Genomic DNA, 21,857 nt, shown 5'->3' on the forward strand with positions numbered 1-21,857 from the left:
ACAAGCATTTATGTGTTAAGATGTCCATTATCGCTTATTTAAAATAACAAAAGAATTAGAAAATCTACAAAGACAATAGGAATACATGTGTGTTAAATTATGGTACACTCATATGATGAACTACTCTGCAGCTACAGACAGGTGTTTTCAGAGAACTCTAAAGGACAAAGGGAAAGACTCAAAATGCAACATTAATGAAACAGAAAACATAAGATATAAAATTTTATGTCTGACAGTAACAATTATTGAGAAAAAGGTAGAGAAATGAAAACTCCCATATCCTGCTGAAAATGGTATGCAACATCTACTAAATATGAAATGCAGGCGCCCTACAATCCAGATTATATATGTCATATCCTCAAAGAGACTCCAAAAGGTCTTCTGTGGTACCATTCACTTGACAGGAAAAAAGAAATAACAAGCACCAATGTCCATCAATAGGATAATAAACTAGTATAGCAATACAAGAGTTCAAATAAATATCACATATAAATCTCAGAAACATAAGGGTGAAAAAAGCAAGCTGCAAAAGATGCATACCAGACAGTATTTATATTAAGTTAAAAACATACAAAAAAGTACATCATTGTTTACATACACATACATATGTATAATATAAAAACATGGAGAGAATGCACTTCATAAGACTGGTCACTGTGGGGAGGCAGAAAAGGAACTGAGAAAGAAGTAAGTAATGCCACCACGTGCCAACCCTGGGTACTGAGTTGTTGTTTTATTAGTCTCTGTACCTTTTTGTATTTTGAATTTCATAAAAAAGATGAATTTGGTTAAATGCTATGATCTCCATTATGTTTATTTACATATGTTATGGAAAAAAGACTGGAGAAATTAACAGTGGCTAAGAATAATTTTCTTTTCTAAGGTTCTGTATATTCTAAACCGAAACAAGTATTTAATTTTATTTTTAAAAACAAACTTCGAGGGGCGCCTGGGTGGCTCAGTCGGTTAAGCAGCTGCCTTCGGCTCAGGTCATGATCCTGGGGTCCTGGGATCAAGCCTCATGTCTGGCTCCCTGCTCAGTGGAGAGACTGCTTCTCCCTTTCCCTCTGCCTGCCACTCTGCCTACTTGTGCTCTCTATCCCTCTGTCAAATAAATAAAATCTTTTAAAAATAAAAAAAAAATAAAAGTAAAAAAACTTTTAGGGATGCCTGGGTGGCTCAGTCAGTCAAGCATCTGCCTTCTGCTCAGGTCATGACCGAGTCCTGCATCAGGCTCCTTGCTTAGCAGGGAGCCTGCTTCTCTCTTTGCCTCCAGCTCCCCCTGGTTGTGCTTTCTCTCTCCTTCTCTCTGGCAAATAAATACAATCTTAAAAAAAAAACTTTTAAAGGATGTATTCCAAACATATTTATATTTTCTTAGTAATCCAAATATGGATTTACCACTCAAAAAATGTATTTATAATCTTCCTAGTTCTCTTCAGAGCTTTCATCATCTTTTCAGCAAAGTTCAAGTAAATATACTAACCTACTTTAATACTCTAATAAAACAGTGGCTCACAAAGTGTGATTAGGGGACCCCAGGGATCTCTGAGGCCCTTTCAGAAGGTCCTGTGATGTAAAAACTATTTTCATATTAACACCAAGATGTTATTTTCCTTTCTCATTCTCTCACAAGTAGATACTGGAGCTTTCCAGAGGCTAGGTCATATATGAAGTCACAAAAGAGTGAATACAGAAGGAGATATGAGATATTAAGCAGACATTTAAAAACCCTGCTGAAATTATCTGGTTTTATTCTGGAAATTTTTCATTAAAAGTGCTAATATGCAATGAGTTCAGATTATTATTTTTTTTTTTAAAGATTTTTTATTTATTTATCTGAGAGAGAGAATGGGAGACAGAGAGCATGAGAGGGGGAGGATCAGAGGGAGAAGCAGACTCCCTGCCGAGCAGGGAGCCCGATGCAGGACTCGATCCCGAGACTCCAGGATCATGACCTGAGCCGAAGGCAGTTGCTTAACCAACTGAGCCACCCAGGCGCCCCGAGTTCAGATTATTTTTAAGTAAATTCATAAATACTTTTACATTTTCTCAGTTTTATTTTCTAATTGTTAAATATCAATAGATTTATCACACATACACAAAAAAAACTCTGAGATTCTCAATAATTTTTAATACAGTAAAGCGGTCCTGAGACCAAAAAGTTTGAAAATGGCGGCTCCAAAAGTATCTCCCTAGACTTAATATCCTGACACTTCTCAAACAAACCATATGCACCCTAAATAAGCCTGTCTTGTCTTTAATGGCAATGGCTGGATAGGTAAAGAAGGTAAAGAACCAATCTTTATAAACTTCATTGCTGTCTTCTCTCCAGATTCTATTGTTTCCAAAATATAGTTTTCATTCTTTTACATCATCCTCAAATAGAACCCACCCAACCTCCTGATTCTATCAGCTGTCCTTTTCTGAGCCTCATCCTGCTCTGCCCAAACAGCTCTTAACTGAATTGTGAAAATCTTAACAAAAGCACAAAATACAGTTTTATGTGAGAGGAAGATAAACATTACATGTGGCTGTCAAGCAGTAGAGAGATATTTAAAGTCTAAGTACCAAAAAATACTGGACTGCAGTCTCAAGACAGGACTTCAACCCCACCTCTGCAGCTATGTAAATCATACAGCTTCTCTGAAAGTACAGATGCTGATCCCTGCCTATTGTGCAGTATTCATCATTATCAAAACCATAAATATAAACAAGTACTCTATAAATTAAAAATATTATCCTCCTGGGGCACCTGGGTGGCTCAGTCGGTTAAGCGTCTGCCTTCGGCTCAGGTCATGATCCTGGAGTCCTGGGATCAAGCCCCGCGCTGGGCTCCCTGCTTGACGGGGAGCCTGCTACTCCCTCTCCCCGCCCCCTACTTGTGCTCGGCGCTCTCTTGCTCTAACAAATGAAAACTTTAAAAAATAAAAATATCCTCCTTAATCTAGTTTCTCAGATTCATGCCCAAAATTTCAATTCAGTTCAACAAATGTTTGCTAAGCATACGCTATATACAAACCAATATCAACTTTACCAAAAAGCAAAATCTAATTTCATTTAAAACCGCTCTCTAATCCCACCTTGCATAATAGGTCTTCCAATTGCAGGCAATAGAAATAAGCTGCAACAAGAGTTGAACACAAGAAAGTTTGAGGAAGACTTCAGCTGGTTCCCAATACAGTTGCGCTGGGCCATACTCTATCAAAAACTCCATCATTTCCACAATCTGTTCATGAGTATATGAACACGCCTATAAGGAGAGATACATATCATTAAGGAACTCTATCACCTGCCTGCTACCTTCTCCATCACAGCTCAAAGGCCAACAGGTTTTAATAAAGCTAAGTAATAACAGCTTTCAAATTCCACAATTGAGTCAGCAGCCCACATGTGAAATAATGAATATATGTTTAACCTTTTATTTATAACCAGACTTACAATACATTTTGCCCAAAAAGGGTAACAGAACATTCAATTTGTTGGTGCATATGTTTCACAGCTAAAGAAAGAAGCAGCACATCAAATAATCGGTTTCTCCTCAATTTGTGATTTTTAAAACATGCAGATATTAATCTTCACTCCAAAATACAGCAAGTAAGTTCAAAAATGATACAGAAGTGGAATAACAGATGTATCCTTTCAGAAAAAATATTCCACACAGAAGGGAGGTAAGATATCTAGTACTTTTCATAAAAGAAAGCCCTTTTATACACACTCCAGTTCATCTTTTAGTTCTAATATCCCAGAAAAGTAGCAACTTACAACTGGGAGCAAAACAGGTCCCGGTACACCCATTTTCAAGTATTCTGCCTCCACACAGGGCAATTCTAATCCAACAATGGACATCCCACATTGGACATGCCACACTGATCTGAATGAGTTTCAGGCCTAATACGCTATGGAGAGCTAACAACTTTCCCTTTTAAGACAAGGTCCTCTCACCTTGTACGGGGGTTGAGGATGGACGAGAATGCCACCCTCAGTCCTCTGAAGTGACTGCTTCACTTGTTCCAATTTAATGGCCAGGTGGGCCTCAAAGTACTTGCGCAAGGCCATGCAGGTGTGTTTCCCAGTTTGGCGGCTGGCAAATATTTCATCATCACTCAGAAGTGCACCCTGGTCTTCCAAATTTAGAATCTCCAAAGTACTGATCTATTAAGAAAGAGACAGAATGGGGCAAAAGGGGAGCAAGGGAAAAACAAAAAGAGAAAAGTAAAAGGAAGAAAAGGATTACAGTAAACGTTTATGCTCAACAACACTGACAAACATCAAAGCTTATCTGTCTATACAACATGCTAAGAGTAGCCATATAAAAGCAAACCAGTTATTGAAAATAGTGGTTTTTTTTAAAAAAGATTTTATTTATTTGAGAGAGATTGAGCAAGAGAGAGAGAGTGAGAGCACACAAGCAGGAAGAGCAGCAGGTAGAGGGAGAAGCAGGCTCCCCGCTGAGCAAGGAGCCTGTTGTGGGACTCGATCCCAGGACCCTGGAATCATGACCTGAGCCGAAGGCAGACGCTTAACCGACTGAGCCACTGAGGCATCCCTGAAAGTAAACAGCTATTGAAAAATTACATAGCTTGGGGTGTGTGGGTGGCTCAGTCAGTTAAGCATCCGACTCTTGGTTTCAGCTCAGGTCATGATCTCATGGGTCGGGAGACTGAGCCCCATGTTGGGCTTTGTGCTCAGCACAGAGTCTGCTTGGGATTCTCTCTCTCTCCCTCTGTCCCTCCCCCTACTCGCACACATGCACTCTCCCTCTGAATTAAATAATCTTAAAAAAAAGAAAGAAAGAAAGAAAAATTACATAGCTTTTAAACATGTTGAAAGACATTCCGGCGCAAAACCGTTGCTTTTAGGAAGATTAAAATTATCATCACAATTGCCCCTATGAGATTTCTATATTCAAGACAAGTCTACAATGGCACAGAGTCCTCTAACCACTTAAGAGGAAGAGAAACTTGTGAATGCGGGGAGGAAAAAGACTTCATTCACAAAGAATGACAGCAAAATTCCTCCAGTCAAAAGCTTCCTCTCAGGGTATCTGGATGGCTCACTTGGTGGAACATATGATCAAGTCCCACATTGGGTGTAGAGATTACTTAAAAATGAAATCTCAAAGAAAAAAAACACTTCCTCCCTCCAACACTACTGAAAGGCAGGGGCAGGACGCCTATTCCTCACAAAGAGAAGCCATTGAGAACCTCACCAAATTCACCAGACGACGAAGACCATCATAGCGGTCAAAGAGCTCCAACACAGCCCGGAAGGAGAAGCAAATTGAGAAAAACATGGTAGCATGGCAGCATCCTGAGGCATGAGAACATTCCATTAACCACAGGGTATAGTTCACCACATCAGACAGAACATTGTGGGGATGCATACAAACCTGCAAAAAATAAATAAAACATAATTTTTAAAAATTTCAGGCAAAGGAACCTTCAAAAGGCATGAAAAATTCACCAGTATAGCTAGATATCTTTGCAGAATGCAATGATCATTACTGATCCAGTCATTCTGAGTTTAAAGCTTAAGGTTTAACAAATGAAATTCTGTAACAATCTATTCCAAACCTGAAAACCTAAATTTAGATACATACTTAAATCTGAGCTGTATTTATTGAGTGCCAAATTTTGCAAATATTTACATCCTTTAATGCTCTCAGTGCTTGATTCCATAGGTATTAGGATTCCCCCTTAAAAGATGAGGAAGAGGGGTGCCTGGGTGGCTCAGTTAAGTGGCTGCCTTCAGCTCAGGTCACGATCCCAGTGTCCCGGGACCGAGCCCCGTGTCTCAGGCTCCCTGCTCAGCGGGGAGCCTGCTTCTCCTTCTCCCTCTGCCCCTGCTTGTTCTCTGTCTCTCAAATAAAATCTTTAAAAAAAAAAAAAATGAGAAAGAAGTTCAGAGAGATAAGGGACTTCCCCAGGGTGATAAAAGTGACTGAGTCTTCTGATACTAAAGTCTACAAGTTTATTATCCAACACTCATTGATTCATTTCACACACATTCTGATGTCTCTTACAGAGCAATGAATTCTAAAGCATTGCCCAGGTTCACTTTTTATTTTTACCTTAGCCATAATTAATTCTGTATATACATCCACAGATTAGTTACTATTCTCAAGACTATATATCTTCGCATAATGTTGATCTCAAGATGGAAAAAAATTAAAACTAAAACATTACCTTATTAATATGCAAAGATGAACCAAGACATAGCCCAAGAAGAATTTACCAACTTCACTCCACCAGAAAAGCCATACCACATGGAATATTAGAAAAATATTCCAAGCACAGAAATGATAAGAACTTCCCTAGGTGTGTCTAGGGACCCATTATTTTTCAAATGTTAACTCATATTTTTTTTTTATCACTAAATAAAAAAGTAACTGGAAAAACAGAAGAACCAAATGGGGAACCTCTGGAGTCCCAAGAACAACTGGAATTATTTTATCATCTCTACCACAAGTTATTTGTTAACATACACAAAGCCTCATCTACTGTTTTTATAACAGACTGACTCAAAATGCAAAATATAACTTCATGAGGGACCCTTGAAAAGAGCCTAAAAACTAATACTAATTCAACAGAAATGACAAAAACTAAATAAAGCCCCTAGACTCAATTTATCTTGCTTGTTTTTATTCACAGTAAAAAAACTGGGAAAAAATGACCTTTTGTAAACAATTTTACATTTATTTTTTTTTAAGACTTTATTTATTTCAGAGAGAGAGATACAGTGAGAGAGGGAACACAAGCAAGGGAGTAGGAGAGGGAGAAGCAGGCTTCCCGCTGAGCAGGGAGCCCAATATGGGGCTCAATCCCAGAATCCTGGGATCATGACCCGAGCCGAAGGCAGATGCTTAATGACTAAGCCACCCAGGCGCCCCAACAATTTTACATTTTAGAATGCTTTCTAAAGGTCATATATTCATGCTCTTTGCTTTTTTTTAAGATTTTATTTATTTATTTGACAGAGAGAGAGAGACAGCAAGAGCAGGAACACAAACAGGGGGAGTAGGGGAGGGAGAAGCAGGCTTCCCGCCGAGCAGGGAGCCCGACACAGGGCTCGATCCCAGGACCCTGGGATCATGACCTGAGCCGAAGGCAGACGCTTAACGACTGAGCCACCCAGGCACCCGCTCTTTGCTTCTTTCATTAAAATTTACTGCAATAGATGCCTGGGTGGCTCAGTCAGTTAAGCGTCCAACTCTTGGTTTCGGCTTAGGTCATGATCTCAGGGTCCTGGAAATGAGCCCCAGAGTGGCTCCAAGCTCAGCAGGAAGCCTGCCTGAGGATTCTCTTTCCCCTTCCCTCTGCCCCTCCTCCCCCTCACATGTACTATTATAAATGGATAAATCTTTAAAAAAATAAAAATAAAATAAAATTTACTCCGACTACTCATTTTTTCTTACCCAAAAGTCATTCTGTGAATGTGCTAGTGTCTCCCCACCCAATTCCATTCCCATACCCTAAACGGACTGTACTTACTCTTTCCATGGCATCCTGGTTGTAGGACAGGTAATACAAGCACATGGATACACCAGTTGCAGCCATAGAAGGACGAGGAATTTCCAGTAATTTCTGTACTCCACCATGTGCAACAAATTCTGTGGCAAACTTGTTATGGAGCAGAAGAGATGCAAGGTGCTAAGCGAAGAGGACACATGTTACTGTGAAACAATCTAGAATAATCACAGAATCTCTTCACAAAACATTAAATCAAGCTGCTAAATAACAGGAATCCTCTGAAGTAAACAACCACTCCCTCAAAACAGAAGTAAAACCAGTATTGATTAAAGGAAACCAAAAAATCCAAAAACTCTTAAGATTTCTTAACACTCCCTTCTAATACTAAAGGTTTTCATAAAGGTGAAAAACAAGAAATAAAAAATACTGCTATAAATAAGAACATAATTCCATTACCATTTTATTATTACATAGCTTCCCTAAAGGATTTTTAACCTTTCCATTTTAATTCTTTTAAACATAATCAGCTCTATGTTCTAGTTTTGGCTCACTGACTCATCATCTAACATAATGACAAACTTTGTTTTCTTTTATACTGACCCCAAATATATTCAACTCCAAACACCATCTTCAGTAAATTACCAAAACTAGTACATTTTTGAAATTTATCAGAAGGCACCTTAAATTGACCTTTAAAAGTTTGTTATCTTTAGGGACGACTGGATGGCTCAGTAGCTTAAGGGTCGACTCTTGATTTCAGCTCAAGTCGTGATCTCAGGCTCTTGTGGGATCTGGGATGGAGCCCCGTGTCTTGCTCCCTGCTCAGCGGGAACTCTGCTTCTCTCCCTCTCTATGCCCCTCCCCCTGCTCGCTCTCTCACACACTTGCGAGCTCTCTCTCTCAAATAAATAAATCTTAAAAAGAAAAAAAGTCTGTTATCTTTAAAGCTTTGTTAACTTCCTGTTCAATTCCCACTAGCATCTCCGGGTGGACCTGATCTTCTGGATGGCCCTGATCTACTGGGCAATTTTAAAGGCAGGAAGTACAATGCGAGCATCAGGCTACTTGATGACTCTGAACCCAGGCTAATGTGGACAGGGCCTCAGAAGAACTAGAGCTCCCCCTCCTGTTTCGCCTACCAAGGTGTCTTCTGGGTGGTGACAAAAGCACAAAGTACATACAACACTAACTGGCAAGTACAGAATTTGATACAAATCTTGACAAGGTCAATGGCAAAAACAACAGGCATGTATCCTCTTCAGAAGTTCTCTCAACACCCATATTCAGACTAATCCTTACATGTATTTCCAATCCCTTCCCTCTTTACTCTTTTTATCGGTTACACAAGTCCATCCCCCAAGAAGTAGCTAAACCACATACGGTTCCCCTCCAACCCTTAGGCCACCTGCGTGTAGCTTTTCACATGTCACTACCATAAAAAGTGGCAGTTCCACTGCCAGGATAGGTAGGTAGGAAAACAGAGTAAGCAGGCTCAACCTCTACCAATACAAACCTATAATCTAGATCACTTCATTAGTGTAAGCAGATTCTATTTTCTCTCTTTATGTTTTATCTCCATATAAGGGCGGGTTCTTCCAATTGTTATTTTAATCCATTTTGTTTCTACTAACTTCAATACCTGTCCCTCTTCCTATACAGCTGAGTCTTCCTTTTGAATAAAACAGTACACATCTTTCTACATTTTTTTAAGATTTTCTTTATTTACTTATTTGAGAAAAAAAAAAGAGAGAGCCCAAGCAGGGGGAGAAGCAGAAAGGGGGGGGGGGGCGGAATCTGAAACAGACTCCACACCAAGCACAGAACTGACACAAGGCTCTCACAACCCTGAGATCACGACCTGAGCCGAAACCAAGAGTCAGATGCTCAACCAACTGAGCCACCCAGGTGTCCCGTCTACATTATTATTTCCCCATAAGAAAGATCTCTTTTGTGATTTTTCCCTATTCACCCTTATTTCATTTTCTTTAATCCCTTATACGACTCTGCATGGAAACAGTTGAATAATGACACCCATTATAATTCCTCATACATAACCTATATATATAGCAACTGTCCAAATCCCTTCTTCCACTCTATCCTATTCAGGACAGGATGCTGCATTGGAAAGCAAAACCTTTGGACTGGAGAGAATTCTGACCTCCAGCTTCATTTCATTGTTCAAAGCATAATGAATTTACACACACACACACACACACACACACACACACACACGCTGCATCCAGACACAGAAATATGTATTACTCCAGTGTATATCTGACCTCCTCCAAATTTAAAATTTCTGGGACCTGAAAGGCAATTTTCCTCATTTCTTTTTTTTTTTTTTAAATTTTATTTATTTATTTGACAGATACACAGCGAGAGAGGGAACACAAGCAGGGGGAGTGAGAGAGGGAGAAGCAGGCTTCCCGCCGAGCAGGGAGCCCAATGGGGGCTCGATCCCAGGACCCTGGGATCGTGACCTGAGCCGAAGGCAGACGCTCAACGACTGAGCCACCCAGGCGCCCCAATTTCCCTCATTTCTATTTCATTTCAAAATACTCTGGAACTGTGCTGTCCAATGCAGTAATCATTGGCCACATGTGGCTAATTAAATTAAAATTAAGATAAAAATTCAAACCTCAGTGGCACTGGCTACATTTTAAGTGCTCATACAGGCAACAGACACTGTATTGAACAGCAGAGACACAGAAAATTTCCATCATTACTAAAACTTTTATTGGACAGCACAGCTCTGGAATATCAAGAACAAAGCTGTAACTTTTTTTTTTTCCTTGAAGTTGTAACTTTAAAGAGCCAGAGGGAGCCATCATTTCTTTTTCAGAGGTGTTTTCTGGAAACATTTCTCAGGAAGAAGAAGCCACCCCTTCCTTTGTACCCCACACTTTTTTTCACAACATCTAGAATACCTAAAAGAAATCATAAACGGTCTCTTTTTTTTTTTAAAGATTTTATGTATTTATTTGACAGAGAGAGACACAGCGAGAGAGGGAACACAAGCAGGGGGAGTGAGAGAGGGAGAGGGAGAAGCAGGCTTCCCACTGAGCAGGGAGCAGCCCGATGCGGGGCTTGATCCCAGACCCTGGGATCATGACCTGAGCCGAAGGCAGACACTTAACGACTGAGCCACCCAGGTGCCCCATAAATGGTCTCTCTTAACCAAACCATAGAAACTTGATTTATTTATCTTAATATTATAAACAGCACAGAAAGGTACTTCTGTTCATAAAGTTACCTGCTTGGTAGAACTGTATGACAGCCACAGTGTTATTCATTCAAATTCTCTCTCTTCATTCAGATTACCTTTATTATCATAGTGGGCTAGACTAACCTGCCCTCCCATATTTAATGCCTCTGCAACCTAGGAAATCATTTACCTCTACTGAATTGGGGTCTGCCTCTATTTCTTTACTCATTGTCTGATTTATATTTTGTTCACTCTAGATAATCTAACATCACACAGTATATATACATATATATATACACACACACATACATATATATATATAATTAAGAATTCAGAAAAAGTGATGCTGGCTCACAGGGGGAATATTTAAAAAGTAGTAGGATATAAGGTACTACACACAGTTTTCCATTGCTATTCAACAACAATAACTGAGGCCACTCCCACATTTAGATCCAGGTTCTACATGAATATTCAATCCCCTAGGACTGATCCCTGAATTTCTGTGAAAGCACTTGGTAAGCCTCATCTTTTCTATCTAAATAAGAAATTTTCATTTGTTACTATTTTGACAAATCTGGCAATAGAAATGCCCTGAGCAATAAAACCCAGAGATGCTACATACGGAAACACATGGGTACATCCAGGTCAATAAAACGGTCAGTATATAATACTTTTAAAGAATTCTGGGGCGCCTGGGTGGCTCAGTCGGTTAAGCATCTGCCTTCGGCTCAGGTCATGATCCCGGGGTCCTGGGATGGAGCCACACCTCGGGGGGGGGGGGGGTCCCTGCTCAGTGGGGAGCCTGCTTCTCCTTCTACCTCTCCCTGCTGCTCCCTCTGCTTGTGTTCTCTCTGTGAAATGAATAAATAAAATATTAAAAAAAAAAAAAAGGGAATTTTACCCTGAGTGGGGCACCTGGCTGGCTCAGTCAGTGAAGCATGTGACTCGACCTCAGGGCTCTGGGTTCAAGCCCCACACTGACTTGTAAAGATTATGTAAAAACAAAATCTTAAAAAAAAAAAGAATTTTACCTTAAGGGCCTCAAATGTAAGCAGGACATCATTAGTCTGTTTCAGGTCAATATAGAACATCATCAATTCCCGTGATCCGAGTTGCATGAATATGGGAAGTAACTAAAATGAAGACAAAAATAAATCTTAACACTGGCTTTATTTTCCCATATTTCCCATTCCACTATAAGGACAGAAGATTTTTAAAAATGAGGTACCTCTCCCCCATTCCTTTATAAACATACACACTTTTATCAAACAGACCTGCATCAGAAGTGACCTAAGACTTTACCAGTGGCATAAGACTTCACCAGTTTGAGGCAAAGACTTTTCTGTATTACAGTAAAAACACATCAAAGTATAAAATGCTACCATAAAATATCTCAGAAATAAGCACAATAGTCCCAAAGTGTGAACAGTATTCTTTCCAATAAGCTTACCTCCTGATATTCTCCTAAGGGGGTCAAATATTGTAGAATAAGTCGCTGCTCAATAGCAGGAGTCATAGGATAAAGGGTATAATTGGTGCCAATCACCCAAGGTGACATTTCTGACCAGCTGCTATTAGACAGCTCAACAAACATGCGATCTGGATCAGATGTTGAGAAACCTAACTTCTGCTTGGCTTTCCTAAAATTCTCTCTGTCACCCTGTTTTGCTGCCTTGTTTTTCCTCAATCCTCCTTCTTCAGGTTTGGCTGCTGAGTTCACTCTACTACTGGTCTTGTGACCTGAATCAAGATGAAAGGAGATCTCCATGTCCCCGGAGGCTTCCTCTTGTTCACCATCCACTACATCTACAGCCATATCGCCATAGTCCATATCCACAGCTTCTTCATCCAGAGGCAAAAGAGGTTCAGAGGAGAGCTTTCGTGGGCTGGGACGCTTGTTTTCTTGCCGCAAAGCCACTTCCTGAAGCTGCAGCTCCCTCAATCTTCGAAGTACTATTGCCACCTATCAACAGATATTGGAATAAAAGGCATCTTAATTTAAGTGATTTAAATGATTCTCAATAAATAAATCTTATTTCCATTTAAGGAGAACTAAATCCTCATGCACTTATCTCAGTATCTAGAAATGGTAAAGATTTGATCAATATTTTGATCTGATTCCTATAGCTTGATGAAATAATCAACAGCTAAAAGTCTCACTCCTCATAAAATGTCCCAGAAAACCCAAACCACATTCGCACATCACACATCATTCACAACCGATCTATCTGGATCAAGCTAGGCTGGACCATCACACCTGAAGAGGCAAATACCAGACATATCCATGATTTTTTTAAAAAGTGTCTTTGAAAATAAAACATGAAGTATGCGGAATTTAAGAAACAAAACAGATGATCATAGGGGAAGAGAGGAAAAAAATAAAACAAGATGAAGTCAGAGAGGGAGACAATCCATAAGAGACTCTTAATCATAGGAAATAAAATGAGGGTTCCTGGAGGGAAGAGAGGTGGGGGAACAGGGTAAATGGGTGATGGACATTAAGGGGAAAAAAAAAAAGTGAATTTTACTCTATGTAAATTATACCCCAATAAACCTGACTTTAAAAAAAAAGAAAACATGATGAAGACTTCTCAAACTTGTACCTGTTGTAAATTGTATTGTTAGATACTGCCACCTACATAATTACATAATATATTTTTCAAATTCACCACTTTTTCATTTTTTAAGTACTTATTTTTTGAGCCAACACTAAAATGTAGCATTATGCTTAGTTTAAAAAAAAAAAGAGACAAATTATCTGCCATTTACTTTGAACTACATAAAAAAAAAAGGAATGGTGGATGAATAGAAGGAAAGGTGGATGGATGGGTATACAATTAGTAAAATGTTCACAAACAATTTAAGTGGTATGTAGACAGCTGTTCTCTGTAAAATTCTATTTTGTTATATATTTGAAAATTTTCATAATCCAAATGTTGGGAAAAGAAAGGGAATGGTACTATTCTTTACCTAGTATAAACTATCATGATCCTTGATAAGATGAAAAATGTTGTCAAGTTAAAAAAAGTAAAATCAAAACTTGTGAAAAGTAATCTTGAAATGTCGAAATTATAGCTCTACTGCAGTACAAGGTAATGAATAAGACCTACCTATTTGAATTCAGGTAGCAAGAAAGAACTTGTGAATATTCTCCCATCTTATACAGAAAGTAATTCTAACATAGTCCTTACCAACTGTGAATTCTCATCCCTATAGTTGGCAGCAATATCTTGATTCTCCATAGCACCTCCTAACAGTCCAGTAGAATACGTCCTCAATGGCTGATCAGCCTCTCGGGCCCATTTGAAAAGATTCTCAACGATTCCCTCCTATAGTAAAGAAATGAAACAGTACAATTCAGCAAAGACCATTTTCATAATTAAAGATATAAACAAAGATTCCAGTCTTGTGAAAAAAAATTTAATGAAATATTTCAGTGTTGCTCATAAGATTAAAAAATGCAAGTAAACTAAGTGTCCAAGTGGCTTAGTTAAAATAGCTGTGCATCTGTGAAAAAGATTCTTATTTAGTCATTAAAATTCAAGCTAAAGATCAATAATCACATAATATAGTCCCACTTGAGATGTTTAAGACCCAAAATGTTCAGTAACCAAGTGGGGAGCACTAAAAATTCTATGTCCTTCTTTGAAGTTCACAATGCACAATTAACATTATTAATGAGAAGTCATCCATCAAAAAGTACTTACCTCCACATATCCCAAATTTTTAATTAGTTATTATGAAATATATACAAACATGTAGAGTCCAAAGAAAATGTAAATCACCCATGATCTACCAATGAACTTGATAGAGACCTTCCATGTGTTCCTCCTTGTACCGCCTGTATCCTCTCTCCCCAAACGGTACCTACAGTTACTTAATTTTAACAATTTTCCTGTTAAACTTTTGGTAAATGTTACATGCTTTGAACTGTATAAACCGCATGGTACCGTAAGTATTTTTCTGCAACTTATTACTCAACATTATGTTTTTTACATTCACCTATAGTTACATGTATCTGTCACAAATAGCATTCAACATAACCTATAATTTCTCATATCAACACTATATGATCGGGTAATTATTTGCAGAAGAGGAAACCGAGTCACAATAAGGTTAAGTAACATGAGTGGCAGAGCTGGGGTATGATCCCAGGCAGTGTACCTCCAGATGTTCTTCAACTCCATATTTTGCTATTTTGTTGATTTAAGCAACTACAACTGTTTTTGTGCAAGCATGTCCCTAGGGTGGACATCTAGGATCAGAACTGCTAAACCATAGGATATGTGCATGCTCAACTTTACCAGAGGATACTAGGCTATTTTCCAAAGTGACTGCAACAATTCACATTTCCACCAATAGTGAATAGTCCTTTTTTTCTACATCTTTGCCAAAACTTGGCCACTGTCACACTTTTTATTTTCCGTAGTCTGGTGGGTATAAAAATAGCATTGCAGGGGCGCCTGGGTGGCTCAGTCGGTTAAGTGTCTGACTCTTGATTTTAGCTCAGGCCACAATCTCAGGGTCATGAGATTGAGCCTCGTGTTGGGCTTCGCACTACACGTGGAGCCTGCTTAAGATTCTCTCTCTCCCTCATTCCCTCCCCCTACCCACCCCCCACTCCCATCCCAGCTCAAGCACTCTCTTAAAAAAAAAAAAAAAGGCATTGCATTTAATTTGAATTTCTTCATTAATTAATAAGGTTAGACATATTTTTCATGCCTGCTGACCATTCAGGCTTCCACTTCTATGAAATACACATCTTTTACCAGTGTTTCATGATAAACACAAGTTCTTAATTTTTATGTAATCAAACTTAATATTTTCTTTTAAACTTGGTGCTTTCTGTATCTAAAACTCTTCTCTAGGGTCATGGAGTCATTATCCCATGTATTTCTAAACATTTTAACCTCTTTTCAAAAAAATAACACTCTGAACGGGGCACCTGGGTGGCTCAGGCAGTTAAGCATCTGCCTTCAGCTCAGGTCATGATCCCAGGGTCCTGGGATCAAGCCCCGCATCAGGCTCCCTGCTCAGCGGCAGGCCTGCTTCTCCCTCTCCCGCTCCCTCTGCTTGTGTTCCTGCTCTTGCTATCTCTGTCTCTGTCAAATAAATAAAATCTTTAAAAAAAAAAACTGAAAAATACATTTTGAGAAATTTGTTTTAAAATATTTGACATGAAAATATATTTACTATTTTAATTGCCTTTTATTTCCCCTCTCTCCAAACAGTGTAAGAACCTTAAAATACTAACTCCAATGAGCTCCTATCTACATGTTACCCAGAATTTTTGTTCCCCCTTTTGTTTATTTGGTCAATACTCCTAGGTTTACAGAGGTACTCTGAAAACATTTTCTACTATTACATGGCCTCTATTGCTGCTGTGGCAGAGTTTGCTCTGTTTGATTATTTGTAGGAATCTTTTTTACTCTGGTTGCTTTTAAGATCTCCTCTGTCTTTGGTATTTCTTTTGGGCTTCCTGAATCTTGACTGGTCATGTCTTTCATTAATTTGTAAAATCCTAGCCTCATCTTCCTGAATATTGCCTTTCCCTTTTCTTTCTATTCTCTCCTCCTAAAACTCCTTTTAGAAATACTTTGAACTTTCTAATTCTAATCTCTATATAACAACTTCTTTCCTATTCTTCAGCTCTTATTTCTAGGGGCTTTACTTTTGGTTATCCTATCAGATCTTCCAGTTTGCTAATTCTATCTTTAGCTGTGTTTAAACTTAGTAACTCATCTAAAGTTTTTTAAATTCAGTAACTGTAATTTTTATATCCAGTAGTTCTCTGGTTCCTTTCCCAAATGGCCATTTTTTCCCCATAGTCTTGGACTTTTCTTAAGAGTTCTGATTCTTGGGGCGCCTGGGTGGCTCAGTTGGTTAAGTGTCTGCCTTCAGCTCAGGTCATGATCCCAGGGTCCTCGGATCAAGCTTGCTCAGCGGGGAGCCTGCTTCTCCCTCTCCCTTTGCCCCCCACTTGTGCTTGCTCTCTCTCTAGTGCTCTCTCTCTAATAAATAAAATCTTTAAAAAAAAAAGTTCTGATTCTTTTACATCCAATAATTTTGAAGCTTATTAAATCATTCTTAGTGTACAATTCAGTGGGATTAAGCACATTCACAATGTTGCATAATCATCACCACTATATTATTTCCAGAACTTATTATCCCAAACAGAAACTCTGTACCCCCACTTTCAATAATGGATAGAACAACCAAACTGAAGATCAGTATGGAAACAGAAGAGTTGAACACTATAATCCAATTAGACCTAATAGACATATTGAGAACACTCCACCCAACAAGACCAGAATATACATTCTTAAGTACACATGGAACATTTTCCAGAATAGCCCACGTTAGGCAACACCATGGTTAATAAATTAAAAAAGAATAAACTCTTATAAAGAATTTTCTCAGGGCGCCTGGGTAGCTCAGTCAGTTGGGCATCTACCTCTGGCTCAGGTCATGATCCCAGAGTCCCAGGATCTCTGCTCAGCAGAGAGCCTGCTTCTCCCTCTGCCCCTCACCCCACTTGTGCTCTCTCTCTCTCTCGAATAAATAAAATAAAAAATCTTAAAAAAAAAAAAAAAAAGAACTTTCTCCATTCACAATGGAATGAAATGAGAAATCAACAACCCAAGGGAAAATGGACAATTCATATGTGGAAATTAACATAGTTTTAAACAACCAAGGGGTCAAAGAAGAAATCACACAGAAATTAGAAAATTCCTTGCAATGAATGAAAACAAAAACACAACATACCAAAATTTATGCCATGTAGCAAAAGCAGTATAAGAGGGAAATTTATAGCTGCAAACACATAAAATTAAAAAAGAAGGCTCTCAAACCCTAATAACCTAACTGTATACTTTAAGGAACTAGAAAAAGAGCAAACAAAACCCAAAGCTAGTAGAAGTAAGGAAATAATAAAGATTACAGTGAAGACAAGTAAAACAGCAAATAGGAAAAAAAAAAAAAAAAACAGAAAATGAAACCAAAAGTTGTTTCTTTGAAAACATCAAGAAAACTGACAAACCTTTAACTAGACCGCCCCCCCCCAAAAAAAAGACTGAAACAGGGGACATTACCGATTTTACAGAAATAAAAAAGATTATAAAACACTATAAACTGTACACCAAGAAAATAATTTAGATAAAATGATAAAATGAACAAATTCCTAGAAACACAACCTACCATAACTAATTCATAAAGAAATACAAAAATTGAATAGACCTATAAGTAGTAAGGAGATTGAATCAGTCATTAAAAACCTCCCAGAACAGAAAAACTCAGAAACAGATGGATTCACTGGTGAATTCTATACTAAACATTTAAAGAAGAATTAATACCAATCTTTCTAATCATACGGTAGAAATTTCAAACATGCACCCAAAAAAGGTCATGCCCAGAGTTTCTCAGAGATTTATCCACCCCTACCCCTTAGCGTGGGGTCAGAAACTGAGAAACCGGTCATCTCCCCAAGGCAGTAAGCAGGTATTTCTCTTTTGCACTGTTTCAATGAAGGTCCTTTGGGAGTACCAGTTTTATGCAGGGGTCAAGATCCCAGTTCCAACTCTTCAGCCAAGGTTTTGTCTCCTGTCCTCAATTACCACTTTGTTTTTACAATTACCTCTTCATTTCTGGCATATAGGAATTTCTAAGAGTTTATTACAGTTTACCCAGAATTCGTATGTGCATGCCACAGGAAAGCTGACAAGTTATCCTAGCTGGTCAATGAGACAGATCTGGGTCTCCTTCCATCTCTCTTAAAACCATTTTTTTCTCTCTTCCTCTGAAAAGCCATATATTCATGGTTTTCTTCCTACCTCTCATGGAATACTGTGAGGACTACATATGATAAAAAAAAAAATGCACAGCACAGGGCTGGCACTCAATAAATGGTAGGCATCCACCTAAATGACTTTTTTCATAAAGCACCTATTAACATTTTAAAGGAATCTTAATGTTGCAGAGTTAAAATCTGGGAAATGCTCACTTAGAGATTATACTTTGAGACTTCATTCTCTGATTTTATCCCTCCCACCTCCAATAATTTAAGACAACCTCAAAGAGAAAAATGTTAAAGCAATACTCAAAAAATAAGCCCCTAAAGGTCCTGATCTGACTGGATTAAGAGCATACACTGACAACAATATGAAAAACCTAGGACACAAACAGTATTAAAGTACTCAGTTCTGTAACATAATGAAGAAAACTACACAAATAATTGTAAACAAAAATAAAATTTAAAGCTATTTGACTATCTCTGAAAGTACAAATAAGCAACTTTTTAAAATAGTGGCTAGAAGTAATAAAATCAATTTAGTGACTTGCAACCACCTCTAAAATAAAAAGGAAATGAAACAGAAAATATAAAAAGGAAATGAAATAGAAAATATCAGAATGCACTGCACAAAGAATAAGCAATGTTCAAGAAAGTTCTTTTTCATATATATATGTAATGGGTTGCATGTAAAAACATAATATGTTTCACAAAGTTTGAGAAACACTACTCTAAAGCAGTGAGTCTTAACCCTAGCTTTGTGAAACACCAGTAGCCAATCCGTCCAAAAATAATGATTTCCAACTCATTAATTTACAAGCTATAATTAGATGTTTTTTAAAGAAGTAAAATATTGATTCACACCAAAAAATTTGCATAGGATACTTTTGAAGGATAAAGATCATCATGTAATCCAACAGTAAGGTCTCACAATGTCAAAGAAGTTTGTAATCTGTGTTCTAGGACACTGTTCAAGGTTATGTTATTTCCTATCTAATTTTCCTATGATTTTCCTTAATAATTCACTTCTCCCAAAAGAAATTAGTTATTAATAAACAAAACTGTTGGGGTGCCTGGGTGGCTCATTCAGTTGGGTGTCTGACTCTCGATTTCAGCTCAGGTCATGAGCTCAGGATTGTGAGATCCGAGCCCTGCATCAGGGTCCATGCCCAGCATGGAGCCTGCTTGGGATTCTCTCTCCTCTCTCCCCTCTCTAAAAAAAAAAAAATAAGGAAAAAGAAATAAAGCTGTTCTTAAACTGCAGAAAACTTTATTGTTCAAAATATCTCTCAGTGTTTCTGACATCCAAAGGGTATTCACTTCATTCTAAATATACAACGATGAAACTATAAAGAATCAGAGATGGTTTTCCTATAATGACAACCAGGAAACTTTTACAAAGCAGAGTAAAATCATCTGTAATCTTCTACAAATCTTGCATATACAAATACACTGCTATAAATGCTTCATTTGCCATCCTGGTTTTCAAAAGAATTCATATTAAAATATTTCTGACAAGCATATAGATTTTTTGGTCTCCCAAAATGGTAAACTAACTGGAGATTTTTAAATCTAGTCTATATACAATACTGCAAATTATAGCATTAATTACACAATGTTATTCTCTAAAAGACTTTCTGTGATACAATTCTGTAATAAAATTTTCTTAAATGTTAAATGAAAATCTACTTCCAAATCTTTCATTTGGTTTATACATTTAACTACACTAAGACTTCCAGACTGTTTCAAAAAATTAAATTTTAATATCTTGGGGAAAAAAAAAAAGAAAGCCATGTGCAAATTCTTATGCTGACAAAAAATACCTTTATTACTTCTAAAAATAGAGCAACTAATTTTTGACGTTTAAAGTACACACACACACACACAGTCACTATCAAATTATCATTTTCTGGTCTTCATAATACTTATTCTTATTTGAAATTATCAGTTTATTTGTGTCTGCCTTCCCAAATACATTATGTGAATGTAAGCTCCCATCTTGATGACAAAATATTACCAACACCTAGCATAAAACACAGCACAAAACAAGTCTTCAAATATTAAATAAGTAAATATTAAATACCACCCAAAAGAAAAAGAATTAAAAATTAAAAAATAAATACCACCAAGAGAATGGGCTTTCTCAAGGCAGAAATTCCTTCCTCAGTAAGGAAGACAACTCATCAAGAATAAGAGTTTGAATAAGATCATAAAACCATTCTAAAAACATATGCTCTTAAGATTTTAAGAAATACTATAGCACCTAAGCAGCACGAAAAGTTATCCTTAAATTTTTCTTATTGCTTATCTTGATTTCTTACATTTTTACAACATACTACTATTGTCATAAAAATCTATATTTTAGCAAAGACAAATCAAACAGATCGACATTCAATTTAAAAATAAAATGATGACTTTTCTTTTTAGTAAATACCTTTTCTTGAAAGACAACAGCAGTTTCCAGCCCTGGCATGATGTCCAGTAGGAGTCTGCAAGCTGCAGTGTTTAAAGGGGGCTCTCGGCTTGTCATCACATATGCGTTCACCAGCTATAAAAAACGGAGGAAGGGTGCCTGGGTGGCTCAGTTGGTTAAGCGACTGCCTTCGGCTCAGGTCATGATCCTGGAGTCCCGGGATCGAGTCCCGCATCGGGCTCCCTGCTCGGCAGGGAGTCTGCTTCTCCCTCTGACCCTCCCCCCTCTCATGCTCTCTCTCTCTATCTCATTCTCTCTCAAATAAATAAATAAATAAATAAATAAAAAACGGAGGAATACTTTTCATCTGAAATTCAACACAGTCAAATTAATGAAGTCTAACACACCCTTAATATATTCCCATCACTCGCCTCAGGGGTATTAAGAACTAACGATTACTAATTAAACCTTTATAAACAGGATCCTGCTGAGCCATGATGGGATATATTATTTCTTCTGTAGCTTTAAAATCAAATCCCCCCCCCCCAAAAAACAACAAATCAGCAACTACAGAATTAAAGCTTAAAGAGTATCAAGAAGAAATCACTCCCTATTTTTTTTTTTACCCCTATTCTTACATACACTTTTTTAGAAAGATAAAGCAGGACAAGATAACCCCTCCCCATTCTTGACAATGGTTAATGAAAAACTTGAATTTGTAATTATACTATAAATATATTTAATATTATACATAAATTATAAGTATATGTAAACGTATTAATAAAACTTTCATTTTAGCGCTCAAATACTACTGAATCTCCACTACTAACTGACACTGTGTTCTGTGCTGGGTATATATCAGTGAATAAGGCGCAGTCCCACCATCAAAGGGTTCATAATCCAACAGAGGTGACAGCTGGAAAAACAAATATCATTGAGTACAGGATGCTATAGAAGCCTGTAGGAGGCCACACAAACTCC

General features: G+C 37.8%; 1 protein-coding gene across 1 annotated transcript in view; it reads right to left on the minus strand.

The window, feature by feature from the left end:
• DCAF1 (DDB1 and CUL4 associated factor 1) overlaps nt 1-21,857 on the minus strand; it is a 64,280-nt gene that overhangs the window by 33,513 nt on the left and 8,910 nt on the right. Inside the window, exons 4-11 of the mRNA XM_081818571.1 lie at nt 20,898-21,011; nt 13,869-14,006; nt 12,128-12,640; nt 11,709-11,810; nt 7,494-7,652; nt 5,213-5,392; nt 3,946-4,155; nt 3,084-3,253 (exon numbers count right to left, since the gene is read on the minus strand). Coding sequence (XP_081674697.1) covers nt 3,084-3,253; nt 3,946-4,155; nt 5,213-5,392; nt 7,494-7,652; nt 11,709-11,810; nt 12,128-12,640; nt 13,869-14,006; nt 20,898-21,011 — 1,586 coding nt within the window. The remainder of the gene's footprint in view (nt 1-3,083; nt 3,254-3,945; nt 4,156-5,212; nt 5,393-7,493; nt 7,653-11,708; nt 11,811-12,127; nt 12,641-13,868; nt 14,007-20,897; nt 21,012-21,857) is intronic.

Source organism: Leptonychotes weddellii, chromosome 1, assembly GCF_054177405.1.
Source record: "Leptonychotes weddellii isolate Sample4059 chromosome 1, ASM5417740v2, whole genome shotgun sequence".
NCBI classification, from domain to species: Eukaryota; Metazoa; Chordata; class Mammalia; order Carnivora; family Phocidae; genus Leptonychotes; species Leptonychotes weddellii.